Source organism: Daphnia pulicaria, chromosome 10, assembly GCF_021234035.1.
Source record: "Daphnia pulicaria isolate SC F1-1A chromosome 10, SC_F0-13Bv2, whole genome shotgun sequence".
Taxonomy (NCBI): Eukaryota; Metazoa; Arthropoda; class Branchiopoda; order Diplostraca; family Daphniidae; genus Daphnia; species Daphnia pulicaria.
In genome coordinates, this window is record NC_060922.1 from 5,469,459 (window position 1) to 5,489,404 (window position 19,946).

A 19,946-nucleotide genomic window follows, 5' to 3' on the forward strand; every position below is an offset into this window, starting at 1 on the left:
TTGACGTCTAGTATCTAAAAGAATAAACAATTATCAGTATACACTCAAAAGCGTCTCTTAAACATTAGATAGACATAAGTGGAGATCAATACTTTAAATAGATGTTAGACTGCAACAGAATAAGTTCAGTGACATGATCAGTGAACTTACACATGAAACCACCGATCAGTTATCCAATCTTCTCTCGAGAAGATGAAATGAGAGATTGGTCTATACTGGGCTGTTGGTGATCTAGCAAGTCCAATACAAACAACAGATAATTATGACTCCTCATAAAAGACGAGAAGAATATATGTTTCAGCAATACATCAAATGAATAAAGCTAGTGTTGGTTATTACATGTATCATTTTGATGGCACATTCAGTAGAATAATATGATTTTGAACAACACAGTTGACGGTAGGCTGCACGACCACGACCCTTTCACGTTTCCTCCTATAAGTTGATGATATTAAGGTTATCCAACATATACACGGAATAGAACACATCACCAACAAGTTAGAGAAGAATTCACTAGATTTTACCAATGAATTCATTGGTAATTTTCGAAGAAAGGATAGCTTAACTTTTGACAGCAAACCGCCATTCCATAACTGACACAATCAACACGCCATCTATTTGATACATCTCAAAACTCAGTATTTGCAGGTGGTCTTAAGATACTCACAAAACTTGAAAAGTCCATATTTGTTTGCTAAAACCTAGCATTCAATCCTTAGAACTGTACAGAGAACAAAGCTCACTTGCTAGTTTTATGCAAATTTTCCGGAAGTATACCGGAAGTAAGCGATAGCGCCTTAACCATTGAGCTGCCGACCAAATAAACCAAATATTCGTGATCTCCGTGAAATTTGGGGTCGATTTGGTATAATTTAAACGAAATCCAGAATTTGATCAAAATCGAGAATTTTCCTGAACTATAGTTCAGGAAAATTCTTGAAACCGGAAGTACGCGCACGTAAAAAAAAACAACATGAACTTTACCACAAATTTGGCGAGGATCACGAATATGTGGTTTTTTTGTGTGTCAGATGAATATTTACTAAACTACCGACAGAAATGAGAAAACCGGAAGTAGAAAAAAAACACATTATTTAAAAATCTAACAAATGAGCTTTGTTGCTGAAACAGAAACTGGCAGTTATCACTAAAAATTTCGTTATTGTGGAAGCGAGAAACTTCTTCAGAGATGTGCAAAGTAAACGTAACTAAACTGAGTGGAAAATGACAAAGGCTAAGCTGTCTAGTGTCAGAAAAAAGAAACGTTTACATGAAAACAATGTCCGCTCTAGCTCGTTGACAGTTGAAAGTTAAGAACTAACAAACGAAGGCAAATAACTTTGATACTCACGTAATATTCTCCCCTCCAAATTTACATCTCGTCTTCACTAAAAAGCCACCACCGCAGCATCACACATCACAACAGACGAAATCCCCAAGATATAATGATGAGAAGGCAGCTTGACAAGTGACATTCTTCTGAATCTGTGCGTTGTCTATGGCATCTGTTAGTGATTGCAGATTCTTGACGAAATATCGTATACTGCTACCTTTACGTATCACTTTTTTTTAACTTTTCACTTTATTCCTGTTATTCTGCACTTTGCCTTACTTGTGATGAATCTTTCTCTATAGGTTTCAACGGCTGTTTATGTTCAGGCTGTTAATGCCTTAATGGAGATGCTGCCTAATGAGGAGATAGTGAAAGGCAGGTGAAAGGTGTGCTTGATGCTGTTGCTGTCCGTGGTGCCACAATTCAATGTGTTCTTTGTTAATTTGTCTGACATGTCAAATCTCTTGCTTCCAATCTCATCCATGCAGTAAGATTAAGGCAACCTGATCTTACATGATAGGCCTATAGGAGTGATTCCATTGACAACTGTTGGAACAAAATCTTTCTGCGCCAAACAAATAATGACACTGTGTTATTATCGTGGTTGAGAAAGCAACATGCCATCAAATAAAATTATGGGTGTTGTGTTTCATTTAATTAGTTGTGTTCTTCCACTTAGTCGTCTTTGTGAATGCTCTTCCTTGATTTTAATGGTTTATGAGTGCTATTTTGTAGCTGAAAAATCACTAGTAATGAAATAAATCTTTTAGCTTTTTCTTCATGTTTTAAAGTCTTCTATATTGGATTCATTTCTTACCTACCTTACTAACGCAGGGGGCTCACAAATATCTCATGTGGTCTAGCCTTTACTTCTTATTTAGTTATTTGGGGTCAGAGGTGACCCAGATTGTTACCCACAAGTTAGAGGGAGTTCTGTCTGGAATTTTTAAGTGAAGTGAAAGTTAAAATTGTTTGCAAAATAACACAGGATTTAAGCTACAAAAGGATGAATGAAAAGGTGAAACAAGAACCTGATTTACATTTAGGCTGTACATTGGTTGAATTAAGAAAAACAACCTGAATGGCCTAAATAATTTTTGATTTCTCGTAAAATTTGATGAAACTATTTGGCACTGTGTAGCGGCTTATGTAAGTAAAAGGCAGGCAATTACATAATGCGATACGATAATACATATAATTTTATCCGACCAGAGAAAGAGCAAAGGCTTCATCGTCTGGGAAGAGGGTCATCATCTCAGCATTGGAGATGTATCGGCGGCCGTTGAAACGTTCAAAAGAAAGCCCGATATTCGGATGGCTGCTGACGAACGACACATTAGTGTTTAGTTTTAAATTATCTGAAAAAACAAAAATAAAAATAATTTGAGTAGGAAGTCGGTGATTTGAAATTCATTACGATTACCTTCAGCAACGAAGGAAGAATCCCCATCGTCGAAAAGGACGTTATAAAATATTCTGTCTGGATCATGGTGTGTCCAGGAGTCGATTACACACAGTAACGGTGGCTTACAAGCGCTATCTTTGTATATCATGACAAGTCCCACTGCGTATTTAACGGATGATGATCGAAGGTGGATAACCTTCTGGTGAGCAATCCAAAGTTTAATTAATTAATCATACATTTGCAGGAAAGATTATAATTTTACTTTTTTTGTGACTAGCGAATTTTTCTGGTTTAATTTCTGAATGCATTTTTCCATTAGTCGATGATCGTGCAGCGTTTCAACCTACGCGTCAACCATACGGAAATTTTCTATTTGATCACACACAATTTAAATGAATAGGGTTACTTGCTGAAGGAGCCGAACTGCATCTTCTAGCTGGACGTCAAGATCCAAGCAGAGGTGCGCATAGAGAAGGATCGAAGAAGTTTGGTCAGGAGAAACGGCACAGGCCAATCGAGAAAAGCACAGTTCGTTTCGTCTCCTTTGGAAGTGGGTTCTGTCTCGACCTTCTCTTCTTCCAGACCTAATACTTTGTAATCTGATTCTACGCATATATTCCACCATTCTCTGTAAAAATTCTTTAGTTGAAACGACTGGACACGTAGTCGGATGGAAGTAATGCAAAGAACCGCCATTTGCTGGGTCAATCAATTGATTACAGTCAGTGTCCCCTGCAAGACTTTAAAATAATAATATTTAATTTATTGAAGAACGAATTTAGAACTCTTACTTTGGGTTTGCGTTCCACTTAAGATAAAAACGATGCAAGAGAATTTTGGGGGGTAAAACAGGCTCGCAGTAAATTCCCATTCGTTTGGCTACCTCTCGATAGATAATACAAAGAGTCACGGGGAAGCCAATTCTCGATTCAAGAACCTAAAATTTATTATTTTATTTGATAATGATAAACTATTTAAATGTTTGGAACTATTCACAGTAAATTAAAATACCTTGTCAATAAAAAAATATTCAAATGAGTAATCAGACTGCATGACTTTGAATTCCATTTCACGATACAAAACTTTGTTAATACATTCCAGTATTTCTTTGGCTGTAAATGTGTCTGACTTTTCAACCAAATGTTGCTTTACACATTTTGTAATGTCTTCAAGTTTTAATTCAACCTCAATTAAACTAATTAAGTGCTCTTGTTCTGTTTGGACCCACTGTGAAATCAAGACAGCCCCTTCTAATATGGATTTCTGGGATTCTGGTAAATCCATCAGGTGTTTTAATTTCTTCTCAATAACACAACTTCTAAAATACCTCAGCATTTTCCGGGCATAAAATCTTGTAGTTAAATTTTCATTCCTGGTAAAAAAAAGTGATATGTATAAATTTTTTGTAATTGTAAGATTTTGTTTTCGTTAAATTATAAAAATTTTATTTACAGGTTCTGATTAAATATCTCATTTTGAAGAACACTTTCCATCCACTCATCTGGAGCATGACTTTCACTATTAACCATATTTTCTACTTCTACAAGAGAGGGTTCACCAATTAAAAAATATTTAGAGGATAATCCCTGAAGCATATTTTTCACTTTCTTTTCAAATTTCCACAATCTATTGTAGCTTTTAATCACATGTAGGAATCGGTGACATACTAGCATAACGTTATGCAAGTCTTTAACCTTAGAAATACTCCCAAGTATGCGACATAAAACCTCGTCAGAAAACGAAAGCAAGTCTGCCATTATTTAACAAAAACAAACTGTTATTTAAAAAAATCTCTTGTTTACAGTTTTGACTTTGAATTATTCCTGAACGTCAAATGAATTCTCTGTAGAGCTTGAGAGTCGTCTGCTTGACATTGCCAGATCAGAAAAAAATTTGTCATTTCCATAGAAAACGAGTACAGGGAGCATGGTTGTAGATATAATGGTTCCCACTGTCTGTGTTATAAGGTCCCATAAGAAAAAAATTGAAAGTTCTCCGTCAATGATCTTTCCTCAGGGCATGGTTACTACGAAAGTGCTGCCATCTGCCCACACAATCTCTAACTGAATGGCTTACTGCAGAAACGAAGAATTCACGTTTTAATGGCGGAAATGCAGATTAATGTAAAATGACACGCAAACCATGTTTCGTTTTTAATTGTAAATCTTCTTATAACAAAGAAAATGAAAGTCTTGCGTTTTTCCATCCACCGAAGTTGTGTCTAAATTCCTGGCAGGAAATTATTAAAAAGCCAGGACTCACTTGCCAGTCCAGAATTTGCAGTATTCATTTTGAAGAGAACGACATACTCAAAGGGAGAGAAATTCAAGGCGTGTTTTACAGTTATCCGAAATGGAAATTAAAATCAGGTGCTCGGCCCAGTAAATTGCTAGGTATTCTCAAATTTTAATTATCCATGACAATGTTAAGTTATACTAATACTGCTAATTCTGTATGTTTCTAACAGGAAATGATGTCAGCGTACTCGAAAGACCTGCTGCAAAGAAGTATGTTCACAGTGATAGGTTTAAGTCACCATATCGAAATATAACAGCAAAGTCTAAAGCTGCTAATCCTAAGCTGCAGTTGGACAATCAATCATTTTTGTCGAATAACAACACCAATGTATTGATCCCATCACATGCAAAGAAGTCAACGTCAAATAGCATAGGTAAATTAAAAACTAAGTGTAATAAGATATTTTTTAAAAACATGACATGTTATGTTACAGCTATACACCAACTTGACGCTGAAAAAGGAAAAGTAAATGATATGGAAGCAGCTGAACCTGTGGCATTACCATGTGTAACAACAGAAGACATGTTCCAGGAACCTACTACTGAAACACTCCTACACATTCCACCTGAAAAAGAACTACAATCTGAATCTGAATCTCAATTGAGAGTAGAATTTGAACCAAACGATATAGAAGCAGCTGAACCTGTGGCATTACCATGTGTAACAACAGAAGACATGTTCCAGGAACCTACTACTGAAACACTCCTACACATTCCACCTGAAAAAGAACTACAATCTGAATCTGAATCTCAATTGAGAGTAGAATTTGAACCAAACGATATAGAAGCAGCTGAACCTGTGGCATTACCATGTGTAACAACAGAAGACATGTTCCAGGAACCTACTTCTGACGAAATTTGTATGTCAAAAATCAAAGTACTCAATCTTTGTCCTTTTTTTTGTGACACACACCGTGCTGACTCGTATCCTTATTTAATAATGGAATTCGTACAAGTTAGATATCATTTTGAATCAAAGCGTTTTCAAGAACGTAATTTGGCAGAAGTTGATAGTAACGTGCGACAAAATTTCAAGATGGCAAAACTTGCTTAATTTTTTTTTTCTAAATGTAAATTGTATGTATGTTAATACACATTACAAGTTATAAATTGAACCAATGAAATCTATTGTTATCATCTGAAATTAATCTTAATTAGAAAATCGTCAATCAATCTGTTTAACGGATGCGCAAAGCCGCAAAGTACGCATAGCTCTGATTTGTTTACGAGGGACTTAGAAAATTTCTGTGTTGTTTCAGTGTAAGCTTCCACCCTTCCAACACCAGGTCGCGGGGCTGTCGCAGTAACCAAAGATCACAAAAAAATCAGCTGCCTTATGGGACCTTATAACACAGACAGTGGGAACCATTATATCAACAACCATGGTACTGGCCAAGGCAAATGGCAGATGCTCTCGTGCTGGTCTGTTGGTTTTATATTTCCATAATTTCATTTCCGTTTATAGTTAATCATTTTTCGCTAGCATGCAAAGATATGACTTGGAAAATAAAAAAAACTATTTACACTAATTGATTGATTGACAGAATCAGCATTGATTCTGTTTTGCATTCAAAAAAAAAATCTCTTAAACATGCGAAGGCTGCTATCGACCTAAATTTAGCTGAGAATCTTGAGTTCCATCAAACGCTAGGGATGATTTGATATGTTGAAATAGTTAAGCCCATTTATCTATATTTTTTAAAGGCTAGTACATCCCTACCGGAGGTTCAGTTAATTAACTCTCAGGAAGGTAATCTTAGCGCGGAACGTAATATGCCATGGTGACTTACCAGTTCCTCTGGGAGAATGGGAGGCTTTTCTTCGGGCTTTAATTGAGTTAGCCATTACGATCGAAGCTATATCTCGCTGCGCTCACTTTCGTCGCGTGTTGAGCTATTTTCCTTTGTCCTCTGCTACGATCCAACCCTACAAAGTTGCTCTCAAGCACCATTTTCAAGAACCTGAAAAGAGAAAGCACACTGATAAGTGGACCAAATCAAAACAAGCGACTGTCATCGCCATTTTTAATGTACTTTTCGATATTGAGGACTTGCCCACTGTCATCCAGACATTTCTCAATAAGAACGGAATCAGAAGTGAATGCTGACATTAATACCATTTTACAGCGCTGTTGGCTCGACGATTTCATGGTGACACCATCAACTGAAAGCCAAACGGACCTCAAGCATGCCTCAAGTGTAGATTAGACAAAGCCGTGGGCGTTCTCCATGCCGTTTCCCACGATGAATACAAAAACATCCCAAAGAATTAGGAACAGTAGCCTACTTGGAGAACTGGATCTAATTGGTCATCGCCATCATCCACGCACCGATCACAGCTGCTAACATCAAAAACGTTCTCGACACTTTGGTTGCGGCACGATCATTCGCCTCCTACAATTGGTGCTGTCGTCAAAAACCCCTTGAAAAAAAATTCTACAAAAATTCAATTCAATTGGTTAACATAAATATTTGTAATAATTTGTTTTCAAGAAAATAACACATACACTAACTAACATTGCAAAAATAAAACAGCTTAAAAAGGGTGAGCTTTTATTACCTTGAGAACGTTGAATGGTAGAAGAAATCGGAGGTCGATCGGATTCGCTGATCTTGCAGATGGTTACCTCATGGACGATGTTATTGAACTGCAGTTGGAAGTCTTTCATGGAACGCTTAACGGGTGAATAAAGTAAAACATTGCTGGTTTTCTTGTTTGTTGGCCAGCGTAGCGCTAGAACTGTAAATACAATAACAAGTACATGTGTGTGGCTACCACACATTTCTTGATACTAAATTATATTCGAAATCACTTGAACAAAGGATAAAACGGATTTCAACACAGCCATTTCTGTATGAAAGTAACGATAAAAAAGCAAACTAAGACAGACGAAAAGTTAAAATTCTTTGTAAGTATGCTGAAGGAAAAGAAACAGCTTGTGGATTCGATTGTCTGAGAAAAAAAGGGGACTTCTGTTCACTTAAAACAAGGAATAAAGTTAATGAAGGTATATAATTTATGAAAATTGTTCGATCAAACAAACAAAATCCATTTTTTTTTTGGGGGGGGGGGGGGCGATCCGTTAGTTGCGATGGATACTGGATTGTTCAATGTCGTTTTGTGGGACCTTTTGAAGTGACAGGCGCCAGCACTTTACTTGGCAGTAAAGATATGTTTCCGGTGTGGATCTTAATGGGAAATAAACCTTGCGTTTGTAACCCTGTGTTAGGCTATTTGAAAAGAATCGAAAAATTTCAAGATGAAATGGATAAAAGTGAGTTTGTGATAGATTTAAAAGATAAGCAATACTTGAATTGGGCTGTGGTTCTCACGCAGGCCGTTAGACCATGTAATTTTAACGGGGGGATTCAGGGATCTCAAAATGATGAACTAAAATCCCGAAGAAATGGATAACAAATTTAAGAAACGAAAAGCAATACAGTATTGAGCAGTAAACAAACTCGATCTTACCTGTTTGTTGGATGTCGCATTAGCCAAGGAATTCTTGTCATCAGAAGAGGACGATAAATCAGTTTGGATTTTGTGAGCGCTGCTCATTGGAGGAAGCAAGCAGTTACTGTGCATCGCAATATCGTTAGCTCTGCCAATGGGAGAGACTTCTTTGCTTACGTTTTCGTCCGCTTCCACAGACAACGGTTCTGCAATCACCTGAGATAACTTGGAAGTATTGAGATTTATTTGAGGAGTGCCAGACAAAACAACGAAACTGGTTTTCTTCAGCGGTGGAAGAGTCATTTGCTTGTTGTAAGTGGAACTTGAAACACTGTGCAAGTTGGCCACGTTTAAAATGTTGTTGCTAAGATTTTCGGCATCGGAGAATTCAAGATCTTCTGGATTAGAGGCCATAAATTGGAAGCTACGACTCGAATAAGTTTCAGCAGTTAGTTCTTCTGGAGACGTACCAATAAAACTATTATCTTCTGGAGATGGTCGGTCTTGTTTGCTCGATTGAATGATCGAAGAGGAATATTGTAATTTATGTTTAGTAGTTGTCATATGACGTGCTAGACTGTCTTTTCGATGAGTGGCGAATAGACAAACATCGCACTTAAATTTCTTTAAATCAAAATGGGCCCCACTTCGGTGACGCTTGAGATTAACTCGTTGAGTAAAGCTTCGAGCACAGATTGTGCATTTGAATCTAAAAAAAGGATAAATAAATAAAATAATAAATTCCACATTCAACAAAACAAATTGCTTAAATCTGCATCTATACCTAAAGCGTAAACATGTTTCCTTGTGTTGTTGAAAGTCATCCTTAGTCATAAAATAATTTCCACACCAGCATTGAATGATTTTGGCGTTATTTTCGTGAATCTTCGACAAGTGACGTTTTAAATGTTCAGATGAAAGAAAACTATCATCCGGACACAGTGGGCAGGCATATTTCTTCACAGATTGAATGCATTCAGGTGAGATGACTTGTGTCTTGCCTGAATGGTCTCTCAATTCAACATACAGCTGTGGCTGATGTGACATGGCTACAAGCCTACAACAATACAATCCATTAATCCTACACTTTGTACAAACAATGTTGCAATAACAAACACTATCGGTGGCGGTCACAATCAGCTTCTTGAAATCACATGGGGTTTCTCATTGTTTAAATTGTGTTTCTTACTTATTGCAGCAGTAACTTGCCATAAATCTCACTTGAAATAACTTACTTTTTAGTGGGACTGGAACCTTTTGAACTGATTCTGCTGCTGCGTTTTCATTAAGTCGATAACTACCAAGAACCACGTTCATCAATCAAGAAAGCTGAAAAGGTTATATAGCACAGGTTAAAAATTTACATTAATAAGTATTTATAATTATAGATTTTCGGAAACTTTAGTGAAGAAGGAAATAAAGGATTTCAGCGTTACAGATTAGACACACCGTAAACTTCGTTTAACACACAAACTTGGACGAAACACTTTTTACTGGAAAGTAGAAACACGTGTTTATTACTCGTTACTGGTTCTGCTAAACTGCTATTGTTGCCATGGCAAAAGTAGTCTGATATTAATTATCGCAGCAGTTTTTGGCGCCAAACAATTAATCGATAGTTAATTTCTCGACGATTATTAGCTTTCTTCTCACACTTTATCACATCGTTACTGATCACTGATAAAAAAAAGTAAATAAGAAGCAGTAGTCATCAATAAAATGCAGATATTAACTGATAAGGAGATGTTTGAATACTTAAAAATAAACTAAACTGTCAAAGTAAGAGAAGTGGTTCTTTCTCTTTGATATGTAGAAACATTTTTGAGGCAAACCACTAAACCCAAACACCATTTGGCGTCGAAAATTTTCAATTTGGATTGAAAATTTTTGGATATTTAATTTGAGTTATAATGCATGAGAACTTTTTGATCGATACGATGGATCAATTACGTTTCTTTGTAACTAAAAAAGGAGTGACAATTGAATTACAGTTATAGAGGAGACATGCTGGTTGTGGTTTGTATCACATCATGACAAACTAATCAAAAGTAAATTTTGCGATAGGATACAAGAAATGGGATTTAGCTACTATATAATCCTAGCTCAAAAGCTCAATCTTTCGAGTCTACATAAACGACTTAGGATGGATCTTGGCTGAATTGCGCAGTACATTTGTCACCATACGCCGGCCACATTTTAATATTTATCACAATATATTTAGCGCAAAGTGTTATCCATGATTCTGTGGCAACAAATCAATAAAAACAAGTAAATGTGACCCACACATGTCATTGAACCGACGCTCATCCGACTTTTGCACCCGATATCAAAGCAACAGATCAATCAACAGGCAAATAAAGTAATTCCCCGCTATCTTATCTAGCGTTCAATCACCTATAAAAAGAGGCAACAGAAAGAAATTCATGTGCGTTCTATTTTAAAAGAGAAAAACGATGGCTACACTTCTACAGGTCGGTATCCTCCTTTTGTTTGGTTGCAATTCGATCGCGAATGGCCATTTTGTACAAGAAAGATTACAACAATTAACTGACGATTTTGTAAGAATATGTTTTTAATTTCAGTAGTAAGAATTGTTTTAACCCAAATGTTTGCTTTTGTCTTTCTCTGTAAGATTGAAATGAAAAATGCGTTGAAAGCGAAAGATACTCGGCTAGAACAACTCGAACAACAACATGTAAGTCACCTAGCGCTTTCATCTTTCGTAAGATATGCACGAATTTCTAATGGTACAACCCAATAGGAAATTTTGGCAAAAGAGGTTGCCCAATTACAACTGGACCTGCGCAACGAACGAGAAATTAACTCCAGACTTGCAAAGAAAAACGACAATGCAATCGAAACTAAATCTGTAGCAAGGAGCAGCATCCCCAGAACGTGCACAGAGGCAAGGCTGACAGACCCAACCCTTACTTCCGGAATGCACTGGATCGATCCTGACGGACAAGGTGTTGGGGACGATCCCATTTACGTTTACTGCAACACGACCACAGGTAAAAAGGGAATTGTATGAGCATTAGAGAAAACAATTCAAAAAAATTACTTTGCAATGCAGGATCGACATCCATTCCACACGACAGCGAAGGGCCGATGAACGTAGGTCACTGCGCTGATCCTGGATGTTATTCCAGAGCCATCAAATACGACGCATCCAGCAGGCAAATGGCAGCATTGGCTGAATTATCGAATGAATGTCACCAATCGATTCAAGTTAGTTTATCTTATTCATAAAATTTGAAATTCCAAATCAATATAGTATCACTTTACTCAATTTAGTACGACTGTTACTACGCACCTTTGGAGTTCGATGGAACCGCTATTTCTTGGTGGAATGATCAAAATGGAAACCCAAAATACTTTTGGTCAGGCGGAAATACCGACAATCACATTTGCCAATGCGGCATCGATGGAAATTGCGTTGAATCATCAATGATGTGCAACTGTGATTCTACAGCTCCTGTACAACTAGTCGATAGCGGTAAGTTTATGGGTGGAGGGGATGTTGTTGTATCAAAGACTCAAATTTGTTCTACAGGAGTTATAACGGATAAAACTGTTCTGCCCATCACGCGCCTTAACTTTGGGCGTACACAACTGGAGAGTTCTTCCGGTGTCTACACTCTAGGCCGGTTGGAATGCTCTGGACAAGTGGCTGTGAATGGGATACCGAAGTCATGCCAAGATCTCTGGCGCATCGGGTACACACTTAGTGGAATGTATAACGTAATGGGAACTACGATGGTCGAAAGCGTATACTGCGATTTCACGAAACTGCCGAACGATTCAGGTATTAACGTTTTAATTGACTTGATTTATAAAACTTGAAAACTATTTAAAATATTGCAGGCTTCCAAAAATGGATGGGCTACGCTGACGTCAAATCTATGCCCGTCTATTTCTACGTTCAGAAAAGCACTACTTTCAATCAACTGAATACCCCCGTTCCATTTGAAGTAGTCCAACTTAATATAGGAAATGCCATGAACATAGCATCAGGAATTTTCACAGCACCACGAACAGGAACTTATTTTTTCTCCTTATCTGGGATTGCGTATATTCCATCAACTGGGGGATATATTCATGTGGGAATAGCATTGAATGGTGCTGTAGTGGGAAGAGGGGAAACTTGGGAAACAAATGACTATACTGGGAATGCTGGATGGGAAACATACTCCCTTCAGTTAACTTTAAACCTCCAAGCAGGAGATCTAATCTCAGTGCAAATTACAGCCATAGCAACAGGTGTGTTCCTGCAAGACAGCAGTAGTCATTTTACCCATTTTAATGGTTGGCTCATGCAGGAAGAATTGTCCCAGTAATTAAAAGTATACTGTGAAATTAATGTTGAATGACTTGTTCAAATGGTACTTAAAAATACAACTTATAATCCCTATCTAGTTCTCCTCCATGGCTCTATTTTACCAATTTAATTAAAATGTAACAGGAATTCCCCTTAAACATTTTTTATTTGAAGAATATTATTATATGGAATTCGATTATTATCAATGTAAAACTGCAATAGACCACTTCTCAAAATGAAAATTACCTTTAATTTTTACCTGTTGAGATTTATCACGTGATGGAGATCAACTTACTTAACTAACTTGTAAAATTTCTAACTTGTAAAAGTTGTAACAAAAAATGTCGTCTGCTAGAAGTTGCGCGAGATGTAATCCACGTAAAATATTCATTTTAGCGGAAAAATTTCTCGATAAAAATTCTATCCAATTAGATGGCGGTGTTCTCTCAGAGCGATAGGGAGAACAAGAGAACTTTGAACGAGACCTTTTTAGTTGGGTCATGGGGGGAGAACAGATAACACATCTCTCCACGTTTCTCCATACCCATGATTGGGCCGCTTTGCATTATACTGAGTTAACTGGTAATGGTTAGCGATTCGCAATGGCTAATCGTATAACCCGACTATCAGAAGTCAACTTCGGAGCCTGAGAACAATTAGCCGATGCACCGAGGTTTTATTAATACTGACAAATGGCAAATATGGGTTGAAGAAGGACTGCCCATCCCCAGGTATTAATACTTATACTCCTCTGCTGTAGAATAAATAATTTAAAAAATATTTAATCAGTATAAATTTGTGAAACCATTTGCTTGCTAGGTGACTGAAACTGACGTTAGTCTCGCGTCCAATTTCTTCCAATCAGTTGAGTACGTTCCAACATTGAAACAACAACATATCGTTATCAACAAGGAATGTTTCAATAATGTCAACATGCATTCGGCAGGTGCGTTCTTTCTATCTAAAAATAGCCACACCATTCTTGTTTTAAAATATTAGTTTCGGTTCTCGTGCTCCGCCATGCATCATAACATCTAAGAAAAGATGAGCCACTCGAGCCGATACGCGGACATCAACTGATAACAATTTTCCCATCATCCGTCACCTTGATTGATACATCCCAGCATCATTTACACCAGTAATCATCAAGGTAGGATAACCGCTCCTAATAGTTGATTTGATGCGGAAAATACGAGGATTACCATATCCCAAAAGATAATCCCTTTAAGTAGAGTATTGACTTAAAACTATTAAAGGATTTTGGAATCAACTGTGGCTGGAGAAATAAATATTAATCTTGGCCGGCCACCAAAAAGTGTTTGCTTACGTACTACTCGCGCAAGTTTTCAAGTTAAGAAAAGATGAGTTGACGTTTTGGATCGCCTTTTCGAGAGAGAGAGAGAGAGGGTAGGATATAGTCGTCAACATCATCGGGTGGGCGCCACGACGCCACCAGCCGTCGTTTGCCGGCTCAGCAGCCGGGCCGGCATATCATCAGCAGCGAGTCGCGAGGCCAATTTGGCAACTGGATTTTTTCTTCCCTCCTTCTATTTTCTCGTCGCAATGTCTTACTGTATACCTCCCAAGTTGGCCATGCAAGTCACCTTTGAATTATAGGCCTATGATTCTTGTCACGCTTCCGCAACTTCCGCTCTCGTTGTACACACAAACAGCCAAGACGAAGTGAATTTTTCAAACTGTTGTTCACCTACACGTCTAAATATCTTTTGGGATGGTCACGTCGAATTAGATCGGAAAGTGAACATGTCACGATAATGGGGCCTTTGTTGTTTCTGGGGATGTTTAAGTGCTGGACAATGCGACAAGAGGAATGTTCTCGCAAAATCACAAGTGCCTGCGTAGAGAGAGTGTGGCGAGTCAAACAAGGCACTGCCCAACATCAGTGATGTGGCCTCGCTCTCGCTCCTTTTCGCTGATGTAGGCTAGTAGACCATTGTCATCGTTGGCAACAAGAATGCGACTATGGGAATCGGACACGGGTTTCTGTCCTGGCGGCTGGTTACATTGCCGGAGCAGCTCAGTTGTTATCAGTCCACCTGATGGTCGTCATCTTCGTCGTGGCTTATTATCAGCTCGAGGATTTGTGCCAATCTCCCTCATCTTTAGTCTCTTTTTCCTGATTCGATTAATTCAACAAAAATTTGGGCCAACTGAAACGCGCTCAAATTTTTGAATCCTAATCGAACGAGTGTACTTCTATCTATTGAAATTTTCACAGGACTTTGAAACTTAACTATTTTCAACTATGGTGAGCAATTGATTTGTATTACTAAACAAATTATCCAGTGGCGCATGAAACAGGAATCATATCTAATTTCGTTTGTTAGATGAGAATTAATTTTTACATGAAAAAATGAATGAGAAAATGTTGCGTAGTTGCAACAGTTAATTAGAATTGATCATTCATATCATCTTGTGTTTACAGACAACGCCCAGTCGGGTTCTTTATTTTACGTTAACTTTTTCAATTCAAAAAATTTCTTCTTTTGACTAGCCCAGCGTGTGGATACTAAAAGTCTAGTCGCATTATTCGGCTGAAGATTAATTTCCTAGAAAAATGGTTTAAAAATTTCCCCGGTGCTTAGTCATCAGCCTTGTATGTTCTATGGTTACACTATGTCGATAGACTTACACGCTGCCTAGTTATTCCACACGATAGATAGATAGGCCTGCGTATATACAATCTTTATGCGTGTCGGATTGCCAAGTCACGCGGCTCCAGAACGAGGTGGAGCCCACTGGAAAAATAAACAGACGACAGACTCATTTGCTTCCTCTTTCTCCCATCTCTCGTCAAATCACATTCGGGAAGCGTTTTCCCCCCCAACTGTTTAGTTGGGATGGGCAGCAGCAGCAGAGAAAAGACTTTGACGATTTACTGGCTGGCCGAAATTCTTTTGAGCGTTTGCGGACGTTGTGGATATATTTACCCAACCTACGCAGACGGGAAGGTAGAGTAGTATAGTGATCGAGGGGGGGCCAAATGAATTTTGAATTACTGCTGGCGTGTCATTTGGCAAAGTCGGACAATACTCATTTAGCTTTTTTCGTTCTATTGTTATGCGTTTGCATTCTCCTTTCGTGTTTCTTTCTAGCGTCGATTTCTATGAATAGGTGCGTGTCCTTCATATATGCATGCACCAACTCATATCACCTGTGTATAGACACACACACAAGGCAAATGAGGAAATCGATTTTTACTTTTTTTCTTTTCATGGACACTTTGACGTCATAGGACCCCGAAGAAGAGAGAAGGCACAGTAAGTAAATTCTTTAATTTAAATAAAAGAATGTTAGATTCAATCATTTAAATTTTTCACCAGTGATGCTGAAGGCTTTCCAGACGTTCGACTCTGACAAGAAGGGATACATCGAGTCGAGCAAAGTCAGCACGATCCTGCAAATGATGAACTTGCCCTTTGATAAGGAGGAGCTAACGAGATCGCTGGTGGAACACGACCCTAAAAGTATATCCATCATCATCTCTTTATTAAATGGTAGCCCAGATTCAATGGAATTTGTTAAAACAGACACGGGAAAGATCAACTTTGACGGATTCTCTGCCATCGCTTCCGACATCCTCGATGAAGAGGATGACGAGGCGATGCAAAAGGAGCTGAGGGACGCTTTCCGGTTGTACGACAAAGAAGGTAAATCCCATTTTCGAAATTAAAATAAGAGAATTATATGGAATTATATTTTCGCAGGGAACGGCTACATTACGACTCAAACCCTGAAGGACATTTTGGCTCAAATTGACGACAAGTTGACCAGCGACGATTTGGATGGAATGATTGAAGAAATTGACATTGACGGAACGGGTCGAATTGACGTCGAAGGTTTTCATTACTTTATTCTAATTTCGCAAATATGACACATACGTAATTACGTATATGTCTGTCCGCTATAGGTTTCGTGAACATGATGTGCAGCTAGCGTGTCATCACGCTCGTCGCCAACAATAAACCAGCAGGTAAAATCATTAAAAATAAAAATTATTTGGCAAATTGAATTGACATTTTCTTTACAGTCGATGTTTTACTATCTGGTGCAACTGCTGGGCGTGGGGAAATGTTTGATGTGTGATGGGAGGGGGCGGTCAAACGAATCAAGTTGCTTAAAAAATTCATTCATTTCAACAACCAACCAACCAACTTTCTTCATGTTCTCTGCTGCTGCAAGGAAACATCTTTAATCGTCACCGGAGGCAACAATTTATTTTACCAAAATTTGTGCAACAATTGGAGAAAGTGTGTAATAAGTAGAGAGAGTTGGGCAATATCAAATGTCACGTTCCGCATCATTGATTTGTCGTTTGGTTATATGAATCGATTCTTTTAGGCTATTCTGTCGAGTGTATAACGCCAAGTGTGTGCCAACATGGGTAGATTGAATATCAATTCAAACAAAAGGAAACAAATGATTTAAAATACACGCTGCTGATGTGCAGCACGCTTGTGCAATGGTACCTCTAATAAACAAGTAAGAACGAAGAGGTGCCGGTGTGGCGGCCGGTTGGTCATACAACTTTCCAGATGAAAATATTTTGGAATACGATTGTTACATCCACAGACAAAGCTATGGGGTACAAAAAAAAACAAAAAAACAAGCCTGATCTGCAGTCATTCGACAAATGAGTAAAGAAAACGTACTGAGAAAAACAAAAACGGCAATAAGAGAAAACATTCCGGTCAAGTGCCTAGCTTAGGAATAATCGTACTCCATACTATCTAACGATTCATAATCAAGACCAATAGCCAAAAAGGAAAGAATAGAGAAAATTATTCCTACCTTCAAGCCTGGGAAATACAGCCAGGCATCCACAAGGGCTCATCCATCCGTTGAAAAGTCGAATCCAGCACCAGGCAGGATAGGAAATAAAGGGTGTCCTCGTGAATACACCCACACTCACATGGGTGTACACGAGGACATTTAAAGAAAGGGGAAGAAGAGATAGGTAATTCGGACCACATCGGTAGTTTCTATCCCATCAAGAATAAGGTTGCTGTTTATCTATAAAAAATAAAAATGGTTTACAAAAATGACAGGAACAACACGTAAGGTTAGTTGACAGTGAAACATTTGGTTGACCCTAATTGTCAATAAAAAGAAGAATTCAAGGTTGTAAACTGCATCATGCACGATGTATGTCTGCAACCAATGCATTATTAAAATACCCAGCAGCTCACAGGTTAATAAAAGTATAGAAAATCATTACCCAAGCAATGAAACTGATATTGTTGCTGACGAGAGGTACATGACAAGCAAAACTTGCATATTGTGTGGTTATGATGGCTCTGGCCTGAAATCTGCACAAGGGAAAATATTATATAGTGCAAACAAACTGCCATACATCGAGAGAAGGCTTACATACACTAATTTGGAACAGGTTTAACTATACCTTCTATTTAAGCTCACACAAATTCTATTTGAATTCTTAGTTTTATCGTGTTTTATTTACCTGCTAAACCGGCTAAACAGCAAGGAGTGTGTGCTGAGCGATTCTATAAAGAGACGCGATCAGAGTTGACACAACACACGACGACCACAATTTTGTAATTTTAATTGTTGACCTATTTTCCGTGCAGCCACATAGCCTATGTTTCCAAAAACCAAAACATCTATCGTCCCATTTTATTTATAATCTTAAACTTCGTGTTCGTCTCTCATTTGAAACTGTGAAACAAATTCGAAAGCAGACGACACTAATATTCTAATTAGCCATACTTTCTTAAGATATCGATGCTATTAAAAATCGATCCTCCTCAAGTCAAGATAAAAGTAATAATTTGCACGAAACCCGCAGATAATTACTTTTAGATCACCACCTAAGACCCTGGATGACCCTCTGGAAGCCCAGAGAGAATAATCTATGTGCCTGCTAATTAGGTAATTTCTTGTAAGAAAGCGGCAAAGACCTTTTTTCTTCCTGTAATTTGATAATAAGTATATACGAGTCCGTTGCGATACAGAAAATGTGTCTGTCCCCTGATCGATCGATGGGCTGTTCTTTATTGGATTACGCAGCGCACACGGTGTGTCTATTTGTGTGAAGCCCAGTCAAAAGCAAATGGAATTATTTCAAAGAGAACTCTCGTAATTTTCAGAAATGTGTTTAGCTTAGCAGTCACGGCTGACTGGCTGCCGATCGCAGTGAAAAACCAGGTAGAACGTGTTTTGACTTTTGGGTTGACTCTCGTCGTAGTATGTGTCATCAACAAGGAAGTGCAATCTAATATAATACCTGAAATGTTTGTTGGGAAAAATCCACTTTGATCAAAAACCAGAAGTAAAATAACCGCATGAAGCCAGCCGGATCTGATGTGATAACATTTTTATACGTGATGTCTTTTTCTTTCTCCGGTGAAAAATTACACAGAAATTACAAATATGACACATTTAAAAAAGGAGAATATTTAGAAATGATTAGAAAGAGACATTTAAAAAGGTGTGTGATGACTGCGAATGAGAAACAACAATGAACTATGGAAAATGAAAACATTTTCTGAATTTTGGACCGTGAACAAATACGAAACTGAAAATAATATAAATCTTAAATATTTATATAATTCAATTCGTTAGTTTTTTTAACAAGTTTTATTCTTTGTTGAAGATGTTGGGAATGGCGGGCAGGTTCAGAGATTCCGGAAACATTTGAATTTTGAGCCGGATCGCCAGCCAGATGTTGGCAACGGCCAGCGCTAGCCAAACGAAAAACTGAAACCATCCGGTAGCCATGGCAACTTCCAGGGCGGAATTGCTGTCGATGATTGAGGCCGAGTTGCTGGCCACTGCCGCCGCAGCGATGGCCTTAGTAATTCCTTCATTTTCATCGTCGTGTTCGGTGACGAGTTTCAGGCCGTGATCCAGCGCCGAGTAAAAGAATCCGCAGTCGAGTCGCTCAAAGAGTTCGTGAATCTGCAGGGAGGAGATGCCCAGCCATGGAGACAGTCCCTGTGAGGTGACGTAATGACGTAATCCGCTGCAGGTGTAGTCGTGTCCGTGGGTCAAAACGCAGGCTACGACCAGGGCCAGCAGGGTCATCAAAATAGACAAGACGACCAGCAAACGGACCATCATTTCCCAGAAATCGGATTTGACGTCCGACTCTTCAGCCCT

The 19,946-nt window shown here is 38.3% G+C and overlaps 6 protein-coding genes and 1 long non-coding RNA gene across 13 annotated transcripts in view; 4 read left to right on the top strand and 3 right to left on the bottom strand.

The window, feature by feature from the left end:
* Positions 1 to 18,453, bottom strand: part of LOC124314826 (LIM domain only protein 3-like) — a 347,499-nt gene extending 329,046 nt beyond the window's left edge. Inside the window, exons 1-2 of the mRNA XM_046780213.1 lie at positions 18,289 to 18,453; positions 18,046 to 18,136 (exon numbers count right to left, since the gene is read on the bottom strand). The gene's annotated coding sequence lies outside the window, so the exon portion shown is untranslated. The remainder of the gene's footprint in view (positions 1 to 18,045; positions 18,137 to 18,288) is intronic.
* Positions 1,085 to 1,990, top strand: LOC124314989. The gene is made up of 2 exons (XR_006911462.1): positions 1,085 to 1,556; positions 1,636 to 1,990. It is a non-coding gene; the product is annotated as an uncharacterized LOC124314989 (long non-coding RNA).
* Positions 2,452 to 4,623, bottom strand: LOC124314698 (F-box only protein 21-like). 6 transcript variants are annotated; one of them, XR_006911286.1, is made up of 7 exons: positions 4,191 to 4,619; positions 3,750 to 4,110; positions 3,530 to 3,675; positions 3,145 to 3,478; positions 2,996 to 3,081; positions 2,757 to 2,937; positions 2,452 to 2,691 (listed from the first exon to the last, which is right to left on the bottom strand). XR_006911286.1 is itself a non-coding variant. In XM_046780009.1 (7 exons), exons 1-7 carry the CDS (start codon positions 4,493 to 4,495, stop codon positions 2,584 to 2,586), a joined length of 1,494 nt encoding a protein of 497 aa, XP_046635965.1. In that variant the 5' UTR covers positions 4,496 to 4,623; the 3' UTR covers positions 2,452 to 2,583. The 6 variants fall into 6 exon arrangements, 5 of the variants coding, with proteins under 5 accessions (XP_046635965.1, XP_046635961.1, XP_046635960.1 ...); XM_046780009.1 differs by having other exon boundaries at positions 2,452 to 2,651; positions 2,757 to 2,947; positions 2,993 to 3,081; positions 4,191 to 4,623; XM_046780005.1 differs by having other exon boundaries at positions 2,757 to 2,949; positions 3,001 to 3,081; positions 4,191 to 4,620.
* Positions 4,684 to 7,142, top strand: LOC124314559. The gene is made up of 5 exons (XM_046779755.1): positions 4,684 to 5,131; positions 5,206 to 5,409; positions 5,470 to 5,912; positions 6,740 to 6,785; positions 6,829 to 7,142. The coding sequence occupies exons 1-5, from the start codon at positions 4,867 to 4,869 to the stop codon at positions 7,140 to 7,142; spliced, it is 1,272 nt and encodes a 423-aa protein (XP_046635711.1). The 5' UTR covers positions 4,684 to 4,866.
* Positions 7,722 to 11,634, bottom strand: LOC124314742 (histone-lysine N-methyltransferase MECOM-like). 2 transcript variants are annotated; one of them, XM_046780087.1, is made up of 7 exons: positions 11,550 to 11,634; positions 9,938 to 10,165; positions 9,724 to 9,817; positions 9,273 to 9,537; positions 8,507 to 9,197; positions 8,345 to 8,425; positions 7,722 to 8,265 (listed from the first exon to the last, which is right to left on the bottom strand). In XM_046780087.1, exons 3-7 carry the CDS (start codon positions 9,803 to 9,805, stop codon positions 8,143 to 8,145), a joined length of 1,242 nt encoding a protein of 413 aa, XP_046636043.1. In that variant the 5' UTR covers positions 9,806 to 9,817; positions 9,938 to 10,165; positions 11,550 to 11,634; the 3' UTR covers positions 7,722 to 8,142. The 2 variants fall into 2 exon arrangements, with proteins under 2 accessions (XP_046636043.1, XP_046636044.1); XM_046780088.1 differs by lacking the exon at positions 9,938 to 10,165 and having other exon boundaries at positions 11,550 to 11,603.
* On the top strand, positions 10,907 to 13,209 carry LOC124314706. Its single transcript, XM_046780018.1, has 7 exons — positions 10,907 to 11,046; positions 11,121 to 11,183; positions 11,250 to 11,499; positions 11,562 to 11,716; positions 11,783 to 11,984; positions 12,042 to 12,293; positions 12,353 to 13,209. The coding sequence occupies exons 1-7, from the start codon at positions 10,942 to 10,944 to the stop codon at positions 12,823 to 12,825; spliced, it is 1,500 nt and encodes a 499-aa protein (XP_046635974.1). The 5' UTR covers positions 10,907 to 10,941; the 3' UTR covers positions 12,826 to 13,209.
* Positions 14,834 to 17,290, top strand: LOC124314864 (troponin C-like). Its single transcript, XM_046780273.1, has 7 exons — positions 14,834 to 15,075; positions 16,063 to 16,087; positions 16,151 to 16,294; positions 16,358 to 16,477; positions 16,535 to 16,666; positions 16,738 to 16,800; positions 16,858 to 17,290. The coding sequence occupies exons 1-6, from the start codon at positions 15,073 to 15,075 to the stop codon at positions 16,761 to 16,763; spliced, it is 450 nt and encodes a 149-aa protein (XP_046636229.1). The 5' UTR covers positions 14,834 to 15,072; the 3' UTR covers positions 16,764 to 16,800; positions 16,858 to 17,290.
* Positions 18,454 to 19,946: the final 1,493 nt, after the last annotated feature.

Excerpts from the sequence above, each read along its gene's own strand:
- LOC124314698 (XM_046780004.1), bottom strand. The coding sequence starts at position 4,495 with ATGGCAGACTTGCTTTCGTTTTCTGACGAGGTTTTATGTCGCATACTT. Across the intron at positions 4,111-4,190 it reads GAGATATTTAATCAGAACCT|GAATGAAAATTTAACTACAA; the intron begins GTAAATAAAATT and ends TTTTTTTACCAG. Across the intron at positions 3,479-3,529 it reads AAGTGGAACGCAAACCCAAA|TCTTGCAGGGGACACTGACT; the intron begins GTAAGAGTTCTA and ends ATTATTTTAAAG.
- LOC124314706 (XM_046780018.1), top strand. The coding sequence starts at position 10,942 with ATGGCTACACTTCTACAGGTCGGTATCCTCCTTTTGTTTGGTTGCAAT. Across the intron at positions 11,184-11,249 it reads AACAACTCGAACAACAACAT|GAAATTTTGGCAAAAGAGGT; the intron begins GTAAGTCACCTA and ends ACAACCCAATAG. Across the intron at positions 11,500-11,561 it reads TTACTGCAACACGACCACAG|GATCGACATCCATTCCACAC; the intron begins GTAAAAAGGGAA and ends TTTGCAATGCAG.
- LOC124314559 (XM_046779755.1), top strand. The coding sequence starts at position 4,867 with ATGACACGCAAACCATGTTTCGTTTTTAATTGTAAATCTTCTTATAAC. Across the intron at positions 5,410-5,469 it reads GTCAACGTCAAATAGCATAG|CTATACACCAACTTGACGCT; the intron begins GTAAATTAAAAA and ends GTTATGTTACAG. Across the intron at positions 5,913-6,739 it reads TTTGTATGTCAAAAATCAAA|GCTAGTACATCCCTACCGGA; the intron begins GTACTCAATCTT and ends TATTTTTTAAAG.
- LOC124314864 (XM_046780273.1), top strand. Across the intron at positions 16,088-16,150 it reads CGAAGAAGAGAGAAGGCACA|TGATGCTGAAGGCTTTCCAG; the intron begins GTAAGTAAATTC and ends ATTTTTCACCAG. Across the intron at positions 16,478-16,534 it reads CCGGTTGTACGACAAAGAAG|GGAACGGCTACATTACGACT; the intron begins GTAAATCCCATT and ends ATATTTTCGCAG.
- LOC124314742 (XM_046780087.1), bottom strand. The coding sequence starts at position 9,805 with ATGAACGTGGTTCTTGGTAGTTATCGACTTAATGAAAACGCAGCAGCA. Across the intron at positions 9,538-9,723 it reads GGTTCCAGTCCCACTAAAAA|CCATGTCACATCAGCCACAG; the intron begins GTAAGTTATTTC and ends GTAGGCTTGTAG. Across the intron at positions 9,198-9,272 it reads GAAACATGTTTACGCTTTAG|ATTCAAATGCACAATCTGTG; the intron begins GTATAGATGCAG and ends TCCTTTTTTTAG.